Here is a 21,803-nt window from a genome sequence, read left to right as displayed (position 1 = left end):
GTCTGAAGCCAGCAGAATTTCGTCTTGGTGATGCTGTCTGCAATGTCTCCAGCAGTATTCAACTAGCCACTCAACCCACACTGTGGACCATGAGAATCTTGAGAACAGAACAAGCATCATTCATCTCTGTCTTGCTAGTATCCAGCTTCATCCATGGCCCAGGAAGATCATTAACACAGTTTTGTTGAATAAATGAATGAGCTGGATCCTCAGATTTAAAAAAATATATAATACCTTCAGCCAAAAAGGCATGAAATAAATGGTGGTACTTTCAGGCCCTGCCTCCTATACTATTCTAGAATGACTGAGTTATTCTAGACAGCAGATTTCAACTTTATACTCTTTCTAAAACCTCACACTTGGTGTTACTCACCCTCTCCTACCCACTCCCAACAAATAAGCTACTTCATACCTGACATTTGTAGTTATTAGCTACAAGCTTTATGTCTAAAAGGTGTATTCTCCCTAAACAAACAACAAAAATGAATGAAAATACTTCTTGGGGGATTAAAAAAAACACAATTCTTACAATACGGGTTGCAGTAGGAAGCTTTCCCTATGTACACTAATGAGTGATCTTCATAGTTCCAATTGCCTGATACAATCATTAGCTCATTTCAGAATTTAAGAATTGGTGCAATGGGCCAAAGAACTAAACAGACATTTCTCCAAAGAAGACATACAGATGGCTAACAAACACATGAAAAGATGCTCAACATCACTCATTATCAGAGAAATGCAAATCAAAACCACAATGAGGTACCACTACACACCAGTCAGAATGGCTGCTATCCAAAAGTCTATAGGCAATAAATGCTGGAGAGGGTGTGGAGAAAAGGGAACCCTCTTACACTGTTGGTGGGAATGCAAACTAGTACAGCCGCTATGGAGAACAGTGTGAAGATTCCTTAAAAAACTGGAAATAGAACTGCCATATGACCCAGCAATCCCACTCCTGGGCATACACACTGAGGAAACCAGATCTGAAAGAGACACGTGTACCCCAATGTTCATCACAGCACTGTTTAGAATAGCCAGGACATGGAAGCAACCTAGATGCCCATCAGCAGAAGAATAGATAAGAAAGCTATGGTACATATACACAATGGAATATTACTCAGCCATTAAAAAGAATACATTTGAATCCGTTCTAATGAGATGGATGAAACTGGAGCCCATTATACAGAGTGAAGTAAGCCAGAAAGATAAATACCAATACAGTATACTAACACATATATATGGAATTTTTAAAAGATGGTAACGATAACCCTATATGCAGGACAAGAGACACAGATGTATAGAACAGAATTTTAGACTCTATGGGAGAAGGCAAGGGTGGGATGTTCTGAGAGAATAGCAGTGAAACAAGTATACTATCAAGGGTGAAACAGATCACCAGTCCAGGTTGGATGCATGAGACAAGTGCTCAGGGCTGGTGCACTGGGAAGACCCAGAGGTGGGATGGGGAGGTAGGTGGGAGGGGGGATCAGGATGGGGAACACATGTAAATCCATGGCTGATTCACGTCGATGTATGGCAAAAACCACTACAATATTGTAAAGTAATTAGCCTCCAACTAATAAAAATAGATGGAAAAAAAAAAAGAATTGGTGAAAATGTTTTCAACACATAATATACAATAGCAAAAATATTTTAAATAATCTAGCCTTCTAAAAGTAGGCTAATTAAGGTATATCTTTTTAAGAGTTTACTATGCAGCCATTTAAAATCATGATGCAGTTAAATATTTATTACATAAAAGATGGTTCATGACATATTACTGACCTATACAGTAAATTACAGAGAGGTAGATAGATGCTAAATTGACATATAGGAAGATAGATAGAAGACAAAGCTACAAACACAGAAAGAAAGGAAAGGAACAATTCTGAAGGAGTATTTACCAAAACATTAAGAGAAGGTATCTATAGATGATAGAATATGGAATAAGTTTTAAGTTTAAAAGTTTGTTTTTCTACACTTTTTAATAATTCTTATAATGAACATGAAGCATTAAGTAAAAAAAAAAATCAAAAACAGCAATTTTCATCTTTGAAAAAAGCTCAAAGATGGGAAGAGTAAGGAACCACACAAAGTTAAATAGGGGGTTACTAATGCAGAAATGTTTCAAAGGAGAAGTGATGAGAATGATTAGAAAGGCTGAAGCCCTGAATAAGCTACATGGTAGGTTGAGAGAAATATTCTACCTGTGTTTGAAGCTGGAAACATGAAGAACTAGACAGGTCCATTGTTAATTGCCAAGTGCAATATTTTATCAGCAGAAAGATAAGAAGTAAAATGATTTTTCTCACCCCTGTAAAAAGCACTTATATAACTGAAAATAATTTAATGCAACTTTGCACTCATCGTCATCATCCAGTGATTCTTGTCCTTTTTCTATGCAAATGACTCTGTGATAAATGAATCATCATATGAAAGGGATTGTTTTTTTAGTTAAGGAGATTCAGCATTGGTCTGAAAATAATTGGACTCATGTTCCCAGCAACACAAAAGAGCACTGTTTTCTTTTAAGCAGAGCTCCTAAAAACCCAAACACCATTTCTGAAAGTCCTCCACAGTAGAAAAGAGCTATTGTAAAGAGAGGAAGGGAAAAGAGGAGGAAGAAAGAAGAGAAAAAGGAATAGAGGGAGAGAGGGAGGAAGGGAAAGAAGGATGGGAGAAGGGGGAGGGAAGAGAGAGGCATTCTCATATTAGAACCTCTATGTATTTGGGAAGAGGAAAGAAGGTTTGTTCCTTTCATAAAGAGTGTTAGAATTCAATGCTGATTGAAATAGAAAACAAAAATGAGTGCTGGAAATTTTATAGTTTGTCAAGTTTTCTTAGCAAAATGGAAGACAAAAATCAAACAAATATTATGAATTGATAATCTCACCTTGCTTTCCTCTCAGGCAGCTGAAATCAAAATTCTGGTTAAGTCTGATTTCTCTCAAAAGGTTTCTCAAAACCCTGCTTTATCTGAGCATCCAGACATTGCCCTCATTACTCCATATGCCAAATTCCAGCTGAGATGTACCTCTATGACCCTGCAGGCATACAGCTTAACAAGCAATGAGGCGGCCAGCACAGAGGCACTGTGGAGGTCCTCCAGTGGTGAGAACTGCTGTTTCATCACGTGTCTTTACAGAGAAGTTTAAGTCCACGTATGTTGCTTATCCAACATATTGAAAAGGGATTTGGGATTCACTAAATGCTAAGAGCTTCCAGAGTTTCTACTTACAATCTACTTACACTGTAATCATTAAAGAAATCTGAGCAAGCTTTCATCCTAACTTCACTTCCTTTGAATAATAACTGCTAATTTCATGCATTAAAAATTACCTTTAATTTGAGCTTATTATTATTATTATTTTTGCTGACCTTAAATGTTACCAAAATGAAAATAGAGAGACATATAGCTTTTATTTACTTATTAATGGTGCTGGTTGGTTGCTAAGAACTGAAATGCAGCAATGAAAGTTATAGGTATAAACTCTGGCAACCAGAAATATATAGGGAAGGGAGCTGCATTTGAAGAGGATGTTTAGGGGAGTGTTAAAAACTGATACCATGATTTAAGGACTAGTAAGCATTTCTTTCTGTACTTCAGTAATTCAAGTTTGTCTTTTGTTCTGCAGAATGAGGTTACTGAGTCTGGATATATTGTTGTTGTTGTTGTTTTTCCCCAGGTTCAGGTTCTCCCTGGCTTCTGGCTGCTTTGTGCTAAGCTGATAAAATATATGGATACTGTACGGATGCATCATGGTGAGCTGAAGTGAATTGTTCACTGCTCTTTGTAGCAGCTGCTGGGGTTGCCTCCATTTTTCTGCTAGCATTTCTTTCCTGGATGGATTCATTTCAGGGGAGCTATGTAGCAATAAACACCGTTATGAAGGAGAGAGGCTATATCTAGGATCTCACTATTGGGAATAAAAATGGTAAGAGTTAAACAAATGTACACTATTATACGACACACATTGTGCAAAGACCTTACATGGATAATATTATTTAATCCTAATATCTCTATGACTTGGGTACCATCGTCAGCATTATTTTTCAGATGAACAGCTGAGAACCCAGATGTTACTTAACTTGTCCATGTTCACAAAGGTAAAGGTGAAGATAAGATTGAAGCCAAGTAAGCTGACTCCAGAGTCCACAATTTTACCAGTAGTTCACAGGTAACAATGAGGAAGAAGGTCAAAAGACACATATGATTTCACTAGTTCTCTCAAACATCTGATGCTCTTCTTCTCTGCTAAGGGTCATGTTTATCTTGGCTGGGATTTCAAGACACTTTGATTCCACATTTTATTTCTCATCCACCTGAAGGGTATGGTTGTTGTTTTGAAGTCCTTGTATATTTCAATACTACATATCTCTACCTAAGAATTGGTTGTCATGGTTTTTAGTTATGGTAGAAGAGGAGAAAAAATAGCCCAATTTCGGGTTTAAATAGAGCCACTTTATGTGCAATATTTGAAAAACTAGCACAACCCTCAGCCTAGACTTTCTTTCTTGTAATTTAATGATGCTAGTAGAGTAGTTTGAGAAAATACAGTAATGCATTTATAGAAATGGCTATCTCTTTTTCTCACGTAATAATCACAAGTGTTATTTTGTTTGCTTTCTCCCATTATTCCCACAGGTTGTGGAAAGAAGCTAAGGCTCTTTATTCACCTAGGTAAATTAAACTAATAAGAAAACTGAGACTCAGAGAGGTTGTTAAGGATGTGTCTGAGATAAGAGCCCACATCTGACATAAGGTACTTTTATTAGAATATTCTGCCACTCAAGTGTATGCTTAAACAGGGTCTGGTTTCAGGAGACCAGAACCAAAAACAAAATGTCATTTTATTTTAACTCTTGAACACACTTCAGTGTTTATTGAAGCTTCGAGGAAAGTGAAATTCATGAAGTTCCATAGAAAGTAAAGGGAGCAATATCCCTTTACCTAAGGACAATGGGCTAGAGGAGAGAAGACAGATGTGAATATATAAAATTTCCCTACTCAACTTCCGCATGCCTGACATTCTTGCCAGAATGGACAAGACTTGGAGTAAGCAAAACCCTTTTTTCTTTAAAGAATTTTTTTTTTCAATGTGGACCATTTTTTAATTCTTTACTGAATTTGTTAGGATATTGCTTCTGTTTCATGTTTCAGTTTTTTGGCTCCTAGGCATGTGGGACCTAGTACCATGCAAAGGATCGAACCTGCATGCTCTACATTGGAAGGCAGAAGTCTTAACCACTGCATCACTAGGGAAGTACTCCAAAACTTTTCACTTTTATTAATTTGAGAGAAGTGAAGTTGAATACTTTCAAAAGAAGAGAGGAGTAAGCCCTACCAGTCTCCTTCATTCATGGGATTTTCCAGGCAAGAGTACTGGAGTGGGTTGCCATGTCCTTCTCCAGGGGATCTTCCCAACCCAGGGATTGAACCCAGGTCTCCTGCATTGCAGGTAGACGCTTTATCCTCTGAGCCACCAGGAAGCCCCAGAGGGGTAATTAGTATTTAGCAACACCACATTCCCACCCCACTCTCACTTCTCAAGTGATGGGTTAACATTTCACAAACCCTGAAATTCCTTTTCTTCTATGATTTGACCATAACAATATCCTTCAGGTTTGTTCTTCTTCTTCACTTGAACTAGAGAATTCAAACTACCACAAATTGCTTCCATCCCCTGTAGGAGAACACAGGGAAGCAATTCATGCAATTAAACTGTTTTCCACATCTCACTAACCTTTAACCTCCAGCAGGCAGAAAATCACCTCTCTCCTGGCTTTGAACCCTACAGAATGTGAGATTTGCCCCCAGGTAAATCTCTCCTTTTCAATCTCCATCTCCACCTGCTGTTGCTTTAAAGCTAAGTTCTCAGAGACAGTTTGACTTTTCCAATTAGGCCGTTGATTTATATCACCTGCCACCGAGTTGCAAGACTATGTAGTTTCATCTTTCAATGCTTCTGATCCTAGGAACAAATTTCCTCAAAAACTCAAGCTTGCATCAAAATCTGTAAATTAATGTTATAACTAATGGTAAAAATGGAAGAACATGACTAAGTTCATCCCAGATTTACTCAGGCCCTTTGTTAGTTACACCATCACCAAACTCTACTACAGCTTTTGTAAAATGCAACATAATCATTCTTACCTATAACTGCTTTTAATTTTTGATTTGAACAGTTTCCACTTACTCCTCTAAAATACAGTTTTTCCCTTTAAAATGTTTAACAGAATTGGGACAAATAAAAGAACTATCTAGATTTACCAAAATCGTAATATGTTGTCATTATCTAATTCATTACAAGTCCTTCTCAATCCAAGCTGTGGATTTATAAATGTTTACATGATATATAATGAAAGTTTGCTGTTTCAGCTTTTAATCAGTAACCTCTGATTGGAAAATTACAGAGCTCTCAAAATGCTACCCCTGTGTTTCTCTTTTCAAAATATAATAATTGTGATATGATTCTGCCTTGATCAGTTGAGAGACAAGAATAAAATGAGTACAACAGTGGCTACTGATCCAGTCCCTAGGTGGAACACTAGATTTATCAAGAACTTTCTATGGACAAGGCACTCTGCTAAAGTCTTAAAAATCTAACTTCATCCTTCCAGACCCACTCAAGGTAAATTATCATCTCACAGGTATTTTACCAATAAATAAAACTGATGCTTAATGATATTTAATATTTATCCTGAAATCACATAACTGAAAACCCAGACACTAAATTTCAATTAGTTTCAATTCAGTTATTTGCCTCCAGAGCCTGAGCTATAACCACAATGCTAAAATGGTTCAAAAAATCAAAACTTCATGGTGTTAGATCTGAGAAAAATCTATTTCATTTACCTCCATTTCCTGCTGCTTGAGAAACGTGAAGATGTTTCTAAGATGTCCTCTAAATTTAACACATGGGCATTCCATTAGCTTCTCTACTAGAGAAGAATGCTACATCTCTTCTCATTAAAATCAGTCATGAACAAATATTTGTTGAGCACAAACAACATACTAGGGGCTATGTGAAGGGCTGGAAACACAGCAGTTAGTTAAAGCTCTGGTCTTATGGAAATTGATGTGTTCCCACAAGAGTATAAAAAGCTACCATTTGTAATTTCACTCTTAAAACTTTTCTAGCATTACTCAAAACACTTTATATACACTGTCTCTTTTAATAGCATTTAATCCTCAAAAGACACCTTATGAGACTGGACATGATTTATAAATAAGAACACTGAGGTGCAGAAAGCAGCCGTGACTTGACCCCAAGTCTCACAGCCATAGTGTGTGCAAAGGGTAAGATCAATCGAGACACTATTACCTCTCCAGAACTTAGAAATATCTCATTCAAGTATTTTGCTTGGTTTTCCTTCAAATATTCCACATAACAATTATTATGTTTCATGAATTAAGGGGGGAATCCAGGATGAACCTATTTAAGTCCAGAAATATGGACCCAGTACTAGAGATATTTTATGTGTAATTCCTTACTCTTTCCTACTAATCACTCACCTCTCTACTGTGAAATGTTCACCTGTCTCTTACAATAGGAAGTTAGAGTCATACTGAGCCTCACATCACTTAGGTCATGTGGTGCATGTTCCGCTTTTTTTTACTTCCTTTTTTAAAAAAAAGTTCTAATATCTGTGCCCAGTGATGAAAATGAGCAACTTCCTAATTTGGAAATGATAAAGAAAACCCCTATTTGAGAAATGCTACTAATAATCAAACATTGGAAGAAGTCTAGTGACCATCAATGGATAGCTAAAATCCGAACACAGAGTGGCAGCTGGTACTAGAAAATTCATGAACACAACATACACACCCAACACACAGACACCATTCCATGCGGGTAAGTGCCTTATACTTCTACATGTTATTGCTAAGAAAGGATATTTTATAATTCAGAACACCCATTTAAAAATTGGGTTTTCACTTGTAAAATCTCTTTTTATGCACAATCAAGCTACTATTTTACTAACAAAGTGTTTTGTTTGCCTGTTTTAAAAGATTAGCCATCATATCTATTGATCCAATACAAAATAGGCTTATAATGTCATAGCAGGCATCACTCCAAACCTTTATTTTTTTCTTTGTTTTCCAATACAAATCTGGCGAGCAGTTGTAAGCAAGAAGAACACTATGTGAGTAGTAGTACCACCATGCAAAAAGTCTCAAGAAATGTTGTCTCCAATCACTTTTGTAGGGACTGTTTTTTTCATATTTATACCTATGATACTCACTTATGCCCACAGCTGTAACGAGCTTGATTGCAAGTTCAGGAATTTCACAGTGAATAAAAAATGGTTCCAGAATATAGCGTCCAAATGCCAGAGATATCACAGCAGTGGCTGCAGGGCTAGAAGAAATGCACATTTAAGTTAACCACAGGAAAAAAAAAATAGCACTTTCACTAACTTTTTCTACATTGAGGTGCAGTTACTCAGCATATGGAACATATTAAATAGGGAAGTATATGCTTTTCAGAACTCGATATTTGATTCAGTTCAGTTTAGCCACTCAGTCGTGTCTGATATTGTGACCCCGTGGACTGCAGCACGCCAGGCTTCCCTGTCCATCACCAATTCCTGGAGCTTACTCAAACTCATGTCCTTCGTGTCAGTGATGCCAACCAACCAGTTCATCCTCTGCCGTCCCCTTTTCCTCCCTCTTTCAATCTTTCCCAGCATCAGGGTCTTTTCTAATGAGTTGGTTCTTTGCATCAGGTGGCCAAAGTATTGGAGTTTCAGCTTCAGCATCAGTCCTTCCAATGAATATTCAGGACTGGTTTCCTTTAGGATGGGCTGGGTTGCATCTCTTTGTAATCCAGGGGACTCTGAAGAGTCTTCTCCAACACTACAGTTCAAAAGCATCAATTCTTTGGCACTCATATTTCTTTATAGTCCAACTCTTACATCCATACATGACTACTGGAAAAACCATAGCTTTGACTAGACAGACCTTTGTCAGCAAAGTAATGTCTCTGCTTTTTAATATGCTGTCTAGGTTTGTCATCGCTTTTCTTCTAAGGAGCAAGCATTTTTTAATTTCATGGCTGCAGTCACCATCTTTTGGAGCCCCCCCAAAATAAAGTCTCTCACTGTTTCCATTGTTTCCCCATCTATTTGCCATGAAGTGATGGGACTGGATGCCATGATCTTAGTTTTCTGAATGTTGAGTTTTTAGCCTATATTTGATTAGGTCATCACAGATATTCCAAATGAAATGCCATCTGCAACTTTGGTAGCTAATTTTTAAACCTCACATCTGCTTGGGAACAAGTCTGGGTGCTGTCAGCTTTCCTCTTCCCTCCCATATTTGACTTTTTCTTAAAAATCTAGTTTATTACTTTAGACCCAATAGGGCTGGGCCACACAAGAAATAGTCTCCTTTCTCAGGAAATCAACAATTAAACTCCAGCAGAGTAGGAATGAGTTAACAGCATAGTCTAATGGGTTTAGAAAAGGAACACAAAACTCAACTTAAAAAAATTAGTATTAATAAGTGTTCATTGCAAATATATGCTTACATGCTTAACATTGTATTAGTCTAGATTTTTCCATACAGAAAAACCTTGAAAAGCCAAGTGATTATTCTTAATTCCGTAGAAACATTTAGGTGAAAAGTATGTGTTGAAAAATAAAATTAGTCTTGTAACTTTATAAATAGAGAAAACATGAATAAGAAAATGAAATAAGTTCAGGTATATAATAAAACAGGTAGCAAATGATTCTAATTAAGTTTTTCAATTTTCTGTTAGAGAATGACACAGGCCTTTCCAGTTTAAATATACTACATATGAATACATGTTTGTTAGATACTCAGGCAAGTCAATGGAATTATCTAATTTCCCATGCCAAGTCTTCCATTTCAGTTTATCTTCCATCTCATGGTTACTCAACCTCCAGGTCCAACCCATAGATTGTCAGGAAACCAACCACCAGCATGTATTCCAACCCTGACCTGCTGGTATTAGAAACCAGGATAGATTTATGTAGTTTTAATTGGAGGATAACTGCTTTACAATATTGTGTTGGTTTCTGCCATGCATCAATAGGCATACACATGTCCCCTTCTTGAACTTCCCTCCCAGCTTCCACCCGATCCCAACTCCCCTAGGCTGGCACAGAGCACCAGATTTGACCTCCTTGCATCATATAACAAATTCCCACTGGCTCTCTATTTTATCTATGGTAATGTATATGTTTCAAGGCTACTCTCTCAAATCACCCCACTCTCTCCTCCCCCCTCCCGCCATGTCCACAAGCCTGTTCTTTAGGTCCGCATCTCCACTGCGACCCTGCAAATAGGTTTATCAGTACCATCTTCCTAGATTCCATACATATGTGTCAATATACGATATTTGTTTTTCTCTTTCTGACTTCACTATGTATAACAGGCTCTAGGTTTATCCACCTCATTAAAACTGACTCATATATGTTCTGTTTCATAACTGAGCAACATTCCATTGTATATATGTACCACATTTTCTTTATCCATTCATCTGTCAGCAGACATCTAGGTTGCTTCCATATCCTGGCTATTGTAAACAGTGCTGCGATAAATACTGCAGTGCCTCTGTCTTTTTCAATTATGATTTCCTCAGTGTAGATGCACAGTAGTGAGATTTCTTGATTTTTTTTTTCTTTTCCAAGACAATCTCCTCCTGACCACAACAAGATACTTTTTCTTATTCTCCATCATTTATAAATTTCTGATGTGTAAATTAAAATCTCATCATGTCATTTTAGTGAGCCCCTGAAACTCCCTGACAGTTTCTTATACCTCAGGTCTTAGTTCAATCTTTTTCCCAAGGAAGCTTCTTCAGTCCTTTGATTGCATTAGATCTCCCAGAGTATACTCTCTTATGGAACTTCATAGTTCTCCTTTCTCCTTAAAAAGTAGTAACTTTTTATTCTCTTACATGATGTCTTGATTGATAACTGTTTCCCTCACTTGACCATGAGCTTCATGAGTATGACTGTGTCCATATTAATCACTATTTCATCCTCAGTGTATAGTAAAGTGTCTGTCACACAACAGAAAACTAACGAATACATGGTGAATGTATGAATTCAAATGACCCCTGATGTATGATTTCTTTTTAAGATTTGTTACAGATTATTTCTGACATAAGTGACTTAATCTGAAGTACAATTTTAATAGTCAACATTTAGGTACCATGGGTACTTTCAGTGGAAGAGGAATGTTTAACTACTCAGGTACTTTGTCACCCCTCAAATCATTCATTATTCTGAGAGACCAACTGAGTAATGTGAGCCCATTATTACAAAGAAATATATGAATCCATTACAAAAGCTTCTAGAATATATTTAGGTAATTGCTTCCATAAACACACACCCTGGGAAGTAGCACTCTAAGGTAATATGATTACAAGCTACTTGAGAATAAGAACTGAGGCTCACTTCACCTTAGATCTTTTTAACTTGCCATGCGCCTTTCAGCAGGATAATTTGAGGAGTGAATAGATGAATGAATGAGCACTGTGTTGGTGCTGCTACTGCAAATGGAATGATCAAGTCCATCATAATGCTGAGCAATTAACCAAAGCATGGCTAACCAGCCAACACAATTAGCCCAGTGCATGGCTGGAGAGAGACTCAAGCTCAGCTGCATCAGGCCCCACAGCCCACTATTCTAACAGACCACCACTCTAAATAAGTATTGCACTTTTTTGAATACTGAGTATATTTTATTCAAACTATTAGGGTTGGCCAAAAAATCTGTTAGGGATTGTCCATGCCATCTTAATGGAAAAACCTGAATGAATATTTTGGCCAACCCAATATAACTTACTGAGAGATTGAATGATTACTTAATTTTTCAACTGCTATTCAAAAAGAATCTAATATATGACAATCAGTGCATTTAATATATGATAATAAGTAGTACAAGAGTTACAAAAAGTGAGAGACCTGGTTTTATACGCTTGAAATGCTTGCAATTTTAACAGGGAAACAGAGCACAGATTCCTAAAATATTCAGTAAGAATATAAGCCAGCATGTTCAATGTCAAATGAGAACCAGAGACTGCATTTTTTTTTTTCAGAAGAATTAAGAGAGGAAAGAAATACTATAAACTAGGGTGAACAGGAAATTAACTGTGGAAAAGTTGACCTTTGAAGAGTAATCTTCATATTATCAGAAAAGAGTGGAAGGCACCTCCCAGGCAAATTCCAGAGTTTAGAAAAGGAACAAAATACTTCTTTATCATTATTTCATAATAACAAGTTTTAAGTAATGCAAAATTGCTTAAAATGAGAACAGACTTTACAAAGATGTAAATACTATTCTAAGCTCTTTACTACAAAAGAGACTCCTAGGACTATAAAAATCAAGATTAGTGTTAAGTCAATACTTATTAGCTCTGCATTTACCACTTAGCTCTAAATGATAGGATAAGAGCTTTCAGCTGTGTAAGTCTGATAAGTTTACACTAAAAGCAAGTTTCTTTAATTGTTTCTGTTAAATTCTGCAGTCAGAATGTGCTAGTCACATTTCATGGAAGTAGTTTGCCTTAAGGATAATCTGAGGTTCTCATGTGACATCATAAGTTTCCCACAAAATTGGAGGAAATTTGCTATTCAGAGTGACTTAGCATTATTTGGTTTGATTTTAAACAAAGGCAATCAGGAAGGAGAATGTATTCTTACAACAATATAATCAAAAAAGCTTTTTGCAAATGTAGTTCACTGATTTGTTTAATGTGAGGATATGAGTCATTCGTGACAAGTGTATGTTTGTTTGTTTTGGGTTTTTTTTTGGTAGAATATAAAACTTGATGACATACTAAGTTGCTAGGAACAGGAGTTTCCTAGTCACGAAAAGTGAGTAAACTTAAGATGGCTTGATGGTGCAATCTACAAGAAGGGAAACTCCAGTTCCTAGAAGAACATTTAATTTTGTCTAATTACAATTTATAATCAAACAAAAGGTCTGATTTATCATGGTAGATTTTGACAATTCATATTCTTTTCAGGTCAGCATCTTTCCTGAAAATGACATACAGAATAGCTGAATATTAACAACAAGCAGATGCTTTGAAAGTTTGGCATGGTTAGAAAACTACTGCCAGTGGCAAAATGGCATTAAAAACATTAATTGAGAAAGGTATTTCATCCCAGATCTTATGTCCTGAAGGAGACATATTTACCACATAGTCATACATATTTCTAATTATTTAAAAATAATCATAGCAATTCAAAATGGGATAATGAATAGGTTTATTTTTCCTTAATTTTTTTCTATCTAGGCTCTTACCGTATAATGAGCAGTTCTACCCAGACTCGCACAAAAGCTGGTAATGGGCCAAAGACTTCTAGAATATATGTGTAATGACCACCAGATTTCTTTATACTAGTTCCCAGTTCAGCGTAGGACAAGGCTCCTGTGAAGTAATTATGATAAAAAGGCACAAGGTTAAAATATTACCAAGTCATTCAGCAGTAGAATGGACACAGCAGTGTTTCATGAGATGATGTTACATCCTCTGGTCTGAATGACACCCTTTTTCCAAATAACCAATACTCAGCAAATTCCTAAGGACCTTCATTCCTCAAGCTTGAACTCTCATTCATTCTGTTCAAGGTAATTTTACTTGAAATGGTAAAGACAAACTTCTAAAAAAATATAATATTATTAAGAATTTTGAATCTCAAACCTGAGAACAAGAGAAAGAAGATAGATGCCAATAATAATAATAATCCATTTTTGAAGAACATAAGTTCACATCAAGGCAAAGAATTGTATAAAATTGACCTCATTATATTGAGCATCCTTTTAATAAATGATGTTTTTGTGACACTTCAAAATAAATAAAATTCCTCTCTTCTCCTGAAAAGGATGGACTCAAGGTTTTGAAAGGCTTCATTTAATTTATAGGATATGTTTTGTTTATCAACAAAATTAATTTGACTCAGATATTCTATTAATAGGAAAGTTTCTTATAGATATATTTCAGAGTATCATTCCTGGGTGACTGAAATAAAAGTTTTGAAAAAGAGATGCTATAACACATCTATGAACATGGAGATAAAATTAATTATAAACCAATTTTTAACATTTAGCAATAAAATTCACAAACACTTGAGCAGATTATGTAATCTCCCGAAACCTCATCCTCTGAGAAATGAAGATTTTAATTCTCACCTCATAAGGGGATTGTGTGTATAAATATGAAAACGAATGCCAAGGACAGTAACGGGCCTGACACACAGAAAGCACCTCATGAAAGACAGTTTTACCTACTACGGTAAGCAATTCATTTTATATTTAATGAAAAGTATATCTTGACATCATGTGAAAAGTTCTACCCATACTGCTAAGTACTCAAATGTAAGATATAATTTCTGCCTGAGCTACTCTGGAGACTAAAAGTGTGAGAAATCACTACTAATCAGTAGACCTTCAGGTAGAACTGTCCAACATAAATGTAATTTGGATATTCAGCAAAATCTTAGTGTTAGTTATCCTATTTCCAAAACTAGCACTGTATACAGTCACCTGGGAACTATATTTAATTAAAATAAAAAAATACAAGCACCAAGGCCATACCCCAGACCTACTCTCTGATCAAGAGAGGCCAGACTCTACAACAGAGGCATCAAAGAAAATCTATTATTTTAAAATTAGCACAGCTAATTCTAAAGTAACTTAGTCTACAGATGGATAGTTGGGAGTCACTGATACAGTATGTCCATATAAAACTAACTATAACTAGTTGCAGTTCATTCTCTATTGGAAACCAGTTGCCATGTTGGTAGGCTGTACAAAAAATCATCCAATACTAAATGTTATTGGAAAGTGTCTTAAGAACCTCAGAATTTATCTCCAGAGAATCAATACCTAGACCTGTGTATTCTTCACTTAAACTCCAGGATGGTTGCCCCAGGTTTAAATTGAGTTCTGGGGAAGTGAAATTTTCATTTAAAGGTCTCAAGCTCTATAACCATATTAGTCAGATGAAAACAGTTCAAAATAGGATGTAAGAACCCATGTATTAAACCAGACTTTAAACAAAATTGTAAACACAATATACACATTCTATACTCTTAGTTCCAGAGTTTTAAGACAAAGAATTTTTGTCCTAATATTTTGCTTTGCTTCCTGTTAAGAAGGTACTCCTGTCAAAAGTTCCTAGTAGCTCAAGTGACCAATGTAATGCAAACATCGATAAACAGATTAGTATAGGAGCATATTCCCTGTGATTAATAATCAAAGAATATCAGTAATCAAAGTATACCAAAGAATACTTACTAGCTAAGTATAAACTTAGCTAGTCCCATTAGCTTATTTTTAACCGCTTGAGATGACACACTCATGCAGAAGCATATTTTTGTAGTACAAGTCAACATCACTTTAACTAGTTAATGCTCAGAGCCACCCATTTTATCATATCTTGATAGCCTTTTATAGTGTACAAAAAGGGAATCATATAGTGGGAGGTGCATGCACACAGTATACAAAATCCAGGAAATTGGTTATGGTTTCTCCTATTAGACAATGATTTATTCTGAATATACCAAGTGTTGGAGAAGATTAAAGGCTGAGGGTACACAAAATCATTTAAGAAGATCAATAATTAGGCTTCTCTTTGTCTATAAATGTGTATGCCACACCATATGAATACCATAAACCCTTTGTAAACACCTAAGTATAATTCCTCTGTTGATATTTCTATACAAAGTTTTTATTTCAACAAGTTTTGTTTAAAATACTTTCTTCCTAATCATGAAAATTTGAGTTCTCTAGATAAATGCTCAAAGCAACGCATGAAAACATTGCCAAGACCTTCAGAATAAACAGGTTGGTCCATGTAGGGCCAAGAGTTAGTACTTGGTCCTAGAGAGTTAGGACAGTGTTAATACCTTTAAAGAGCAGTATCTTTTGGAATAAAAAAGGACTATTTGCCAGAGAAGAGCAAATATATCTTAGACATTTTCCCCATAGTATAAATACAATTTAATTTTCTTGACCATTCACCAGTTTTTAACACCTTGACAGCTAACCCAAGAAGCATTCCAGTCATATGCCCACCTCATGAGGGGACATTTATTACCTCTTTATTATTAATCATCACATCAATAAAAGAGATCTTGGTTTTGAAGAAAAGTTAATAATCACATTTTTTCTACCAATTCTACCAGTTCTGTTGAGACTAATTGCAGACAGGTGGCCCAGTGACCTGTGTCTCCGAAGACCAAGTGAACTGTAAAGTAAGAAAACAGACCTGGGCAAACATAGCAAACTAATACCCAACTCCAATTTTACAATTTATATTGCAAAAATTTATGGGGACCGGGGAGAGATGAAAAGTATAAAAAAATGTGAAATATGCTCACACCCTTTGCAATAATCCCAGTTACAAAAGGAGCTGAATTATGTGCCATCACACTTCGATCCACATTCAAGGACTTTTGAAAGAAGACTAGGAACTGACAAGCTCGTGAATTTAAAAAAAATTAAAAGGGAAAAGACTGCCCTCCATTTGTTTTGCCAATAAAAAGTCAGTAAAACTTCTGCTGAGCACTCAGTTCTGTGTCTAAATAGGCCACACCGGGTTTCACTTCACAGGTGTTTCATTCAGCTTGCCAGCTGCCAAGACACCCCAAACATCCCTTCACCGGCACAAGTGCCGGGTACAGAAAGTTCACCTGTATTTTACTGGGTCATCAAAGTTAGCATCAACATTCAATGCCAAAGGGAAAAGTCAGAAAGCAGAGTGCCTTGGTCAGGAAAAGAGAGCATGGACTATCGGTTCCCTGCAATTTCAGGGAACTCAGCATTCTGCCCACAGTGGACAGTGTGCTTAGATAGCTCGCATACCTTCCCTAAAATCAGAAAATCTGGGGTAGCCTCTGCCATTCATTCACTCCTTTGAAATCGCCCTCTGCTCTCCTGGCCAGCAGAGTGCTCGGCCCCACAGACACACCCCCAGAGAAGCAGCAATACTCACCAAACAGCGACAGGACCCCACAGACCGTCCAGACCACCAGGGACAAGCCCACGCTGCCTGTGTTCTGGAGCACGCCCTTCGGGGAGATGAAGATTCCTGCTCCGATGATGGTGCCAATAATGATGGAGATTCCTCTCAACAGAGTGATTTTCTTCTTCAGCACAACTTTCTCCTGCCCAGGCGGCTCCTTGCCGCCCAGGGCAGGCAGCCTCCCATTAGCACTGCCCTGCAGGTAAGCCCCACTGGAGATGGTGGACACCACAGGCTTTCTGACCATGGTAGTGACCCGCGGCGGGGAAAAGGAAATGGAAAAAAAAAAATTTGTTTTTAATTCCAAACTTTCAACTGTGGTGTCTCTTGGGGTGACTGACCGATCTGATCTCTTCCTCTTTGCTTTCAGATTCGTTTCTCAGGGATATTGTGCTCCCAGGTAAAAGAGCTAAGGTGTATTTCACCTTCCGCGATCTAATTACGCCGCAGAAACACCTGTGTGTTCGTTCATGGTATTCTGCTTCGTCCACCTCCCCGACTACCTCTGCTGCGGCGGCTGCTGCTGCCGCCCTATCACTACAGACCAGATCAGCTTCCCCGTGGGCTGGTATTTAAGCGCTTGCCTGTCACACCAACTTACTCCAGCTAGATGATGATGCAAATTCTCCAGGTTTGCATCAGCCACATGAGAAAGCTCCAGCATTACTCAGCTCTTTTTTTTTTTTTTTTTTTAAACACAAGCAGCAAGTTGCTCAACTGACCAAAGCTTTCAAAGAACAAAAGCACACACTTAAAAGGGATTTTAACCAATCCAGAAGTAGTAAATTCAGAACAGACCTTCCCAGAGATTTCAAGCAACTCCTAGTGAAAGCTCTTTACACGAGAAGAAAATTAAAAATGAAACAGGAAATGATCACTACGATGTAAGAAGTTTCTTTTCTCTTTAGTGTACATCTGAAATAGTTTACACCAACCTTTTAATCACAAAGCATAACCCAAAGCTGCACTGTTTATAAAAACAAATTTTCGTTTTCATAATGCTTCCTGCTTACTTAAATTTCATTTTGGGTTTCCTAGCAACACAGTCAAATCTAATATTTACAGAGCTAGAAGGATTCTGTACAGCTGCTGTCATGTACAAAACAACTATGAGCTTTACTTAACATTAAAAACTATTTCTTACTACCAATAATACACCAGTACTTAAAATTGCCTCCTGAGTATGACTGCTTCAAAAATTAGTGACTCCAGAAAATAGTCATTTTTTGATTCTTATTAGTGCTAGGTGACCTCCTAAACTAAGTATTCATAAAAGATATAGCAGTTATTCATTTGCAGTTATTCCAACAAATTACCAAAATATCTAATTTCAAAATTAACCAACATTTACAATGATATAAAAACATGCATATAACTAAAGCTTGAAAACAGATACACAATAAAATTGAGAAAGTATTCACATTATGTGGGAGTTTTGTCTAAAGTGTACAGACTATTGTTACATTATAACTATAAATCTTAAATATATTAGAAATATAAGCTAAAATTAAAATGTTTAGTTTGAAATAGTACAAAAGGCAAATATGTTTAAACCCTATTAACTTTCTTAATCAAGTATTCATAAAACAAATACCAAAAGAAATCTCAGCTACCACTTTTGACTGTGGTTATAGGATAGTTGTGGATTTTAGTGAGAAGAATTAGTTATTATTACTCTGAATCTACATTTACAAACGCTATTAAATATGTTTCTGAACATCTGAGCAAAAACGACAGCAAACACGTGTCTGAGAGGTGGCAATGGGGAAGAGGAGGTAAGCCAGGATGACACAAGAAAGCAGCAGCCACTTAAAAGTGGAGATCAGACCATTTTCTGTTACGTTGGCACCTGAGCAAATTATACCACATCAATGCAAGTAACTGAAGCTACATCATTTCCCTTTTGTATAATTTAACTAAACCCAAATAATTTGCTTTGAGTATACCAAGTTAGGGTTTTTATCAAGCCAAAGTAAATACTTTTTCCCAGCTGCATGTTTTTCAAAAAATAAAAATGGTTAGTTTTCCTCATTCAATCTTGTTGAAATGCCAAAAAAAGAAATAAAAGGGAAAAAAAAGAAGTTAAAGGAAAATTCTTCCTCTATTTCTCTTCCTCCTCCTCCATGTCCTTCAATCACACAATTCTCCTGATTCATGTACATAATGAAGAGAGGAGAGGCCTTTGTTTTCCAAAAAGGGGAAACAGATTAGCTCTGAAGAAATATAAGTTAAAAGTAGAATGTTAGAATATCAGGGAACAGTTTCCCATCTCTAACTAACATAGAGCCACAGTTTAATTTTAAATTTTGTGATAAATGACTGAGCTAATAAGTTGACAGTAAGCTGCACTCAGACAGAAGTTAGATAAAGTCTAAAGGAGGAAAAATATTCTCTTAAGAATAAATAACACTCCCCTCCAAATGAGGGGGAAAAAAGTTGTTGCAGCAAAGTTGTTGAAGTTAGACTAATGGCCAAAAGGACTGGACTATCATATAAATAGAGTCACATTCCAAAACTCTGCAAAGCTGCAAATAGTTACCAAAGACACCAATATACCTCATCCAATCACACGGAAATCTGCAGAAAATGTAGTTTACAGAGAAAATGTTGAGGTATTTTCAGGGTTATCTTTGAAATCAATAGTCGTAAACTTACAAATTAAAAAGTTTTATGGTCTTCAAATATGTGTGTGTCATAAAAACTAGTTCTAAGCAAATGCATTTATAGCCTCCCCCTGCTTTAGGCCTTATTTTAAGCACTGGGAGACTATTCTAGTGTTATTTACAAATATTAATTTAGTGCACAAAGAATAGCTACCACAGCAGTGTTACAATAGCCAAGACAAGGAAGCAACCTAAATGTCTATTGACAGAGGAATGGATAAAGATATATACAATGGAATATTACTCAGCCATCAAAAAGAATGAAATACTGCATTGCTGCAATATGGATGAAACTAGAGAGTGTCAAACTGAATGAAGTCAGACAGAGAAGGAGAAATATAGTATGGCATCTCTTATGTGTGGAATCTAAAAATAAATGATACAAATGAACTTACTTACAAATCAGAAAGAGACACACAGAGAATGAATTTATGGTTGCCAGAGGGGAAGGATCAGGAAGGGATAGTTAGGGAGTTTGGGACGGACATGTACACACTGCTATATTTAAAATAGATAACCAACAAGGCCCTACTGTATAGCACAGGAAACTCTGTTCAGTGTCATGTGACATGGATGTGAGGGGAGTTTGGGGGAGAATGGATACATGTATATGCATGGCTGAGTTCCTTCAGTGTTCACATGAAACTATCACACATTGTTAGTTGGCTATACTCCAATACAAAGTAAAAAGTTTAAAAACAAAGATCCAAATAGATAAACACACAGAATTAGGTATTGTGGGACAGAAAAGAAATGAATCTACAGAAACCTCAAACACTTTTACAATAATTTAAAGGAATTTTTCCATCTTCAAACTGCTTGGTACAGTCATAAAAGTATTTATGCACCCTGACTCCCTCCCAAGAAAATGATACAAAAGACAACCTATAGTCCCAGTGATGTTTAATGCAGCATTGTTTACAATCACAAATATTTTTAAAACAAACTAAATATCCAATTACTAGAAGTTACATGAACTATGAATTATAATACAGATCATTGAAGTTTGCAAAGATTATGTGGAATGAAAAGCTATTAAATGAAAACAGAACATCTTTTGACACAGTAATTAAAACTTTAAAATTATGTCTGCATAGTGACAAGAACTAGAAGGTAAAACTCAGTTTGACTTGTCAGGGTGTTAAGGTGACTGAATCCTTGTCATTTGGCTTCTTCTCCTTCATTTTCATTTCCACGAATGCTGTTCATGCAAAATTTTTAATTGCTTTTTTAAAAAAGAATCTAGCTATTGACAATCTATTTTATCTTAGATCCTATTTTACCCTTCGTAAAATAGGGATAAAAATAATATTTAAAAATAAACGTAAAATGTCATTGTAGCTTCCCTTTTCTGGTGATAACTTCTGTCCCATGATTATTAATATGGGCATATATTGAATGACCTGGCCAAAAATAATCATCTCCCCAGCTGCAGGGTATAGGAGGAATGTGGCCTGAGCGAGGATATTTCTAAAAAGATTAGGTTTATTTTTTCTCATCTGATGGAAGTTGTAAAGATATGACCCCAGAACCATGGGGTCATGACCCCTGCCATGTTGAGAAAATCCTCATGAAATAAGAGAATAAGCAGAGAAGAGGGATACTAAGAAAGTCCCAAAATCATCAAGCCCTCTTTTACTTCCTAAGTAATCCAGATTGGCTGTGGATCCTGAAGATCTTCCTTTAATTATGCAAGTTCAGTTCAGTTCAGTCACTCAGTCATGTCCGACTCTGCAACCCCATGAACCACAGCACACCAGGCCTCCCTGTCCATCACCAAGTCCCGGAGTTTACTCAAACTCATGCCCATCAAGTCGGTGATGCCATCCAACCATCTCATCCTCCATCGTCCCCTTTTCCTCCTGCCCTTGATCCCTCTCAGCATCAGGGTCTTTTCTAATGAGTCAACTCTTCTCATGAGGTGGCCAAAGTACTGGAGTTTCAGCTTTAGCATCAGTCCTTCCAATGAACACCCAGGACTGATCTCCTTTAGGATGAACTGGTTGGATCTCCTAGCTGTCCAAGGGACTCTCCAGAGTCTTCTCCAACACCACAGTTCAAAAGCATCAATTCCTCGGTGCTCAGTCCAACTCTCACAGCCCAATTCTTCTTCACAGTCCAACTCTCACAT

The 21,803-nt window shown here is 36.7% G+C and overlaps 1 protein-coding gene across 1 annotated transcript in view; it reads right to left on the bottom strand.

Annotated features, from left to right (window-relative positions):
* SLC7A11 (solute carrier family 7 member 11) overlaps positions 1-17,385 on the bottom strand; it is an 85,671-nt gene extending 68,286 nt beyond the window's left edge. The window contains exons 1-3 of the mRNA XM_020888205.2: positions 16,980-17,385; positions 13,286-13,412; positions 8,248-8,363 (exon numbers count right to left, since the gene is read on the bottom strand). Coding sequence (XP_020743864.2) covers positions 8,248-8,363; positions 13,286-13,412; positions 16,980-17,256 — 520 coding nt within the window. The 5' untranslated portion in view covers positions 17,257-17,385. The remainder of the gene's footprint in view (positions 1-8,247; positions 8,364-13,285; positions 13,413-16,979) is intronic.
* Positions 17,386-21,803: the final 4,418 nt, after the last annotated feature.

Source organism: Odocoileus virginianus, chromosome 12 (genome assembly GCF_023699985.2).
Source record: "Odocoileus virginianus isolate 20LAN1187 ecotype Illinois chromosome 12, Ovbor_1.2, whole genome shotgun sequence".
Classification (NCBI taxonomy): Eukaryota; Metazoa; Chordata; class Mammalia; order Artiodactyla; family Cervidae; genus Odocoileus; species Odocoileus virginianus.
This window is presented reverse-complemented; position numbering and strand designations above follow the sequence as displayed.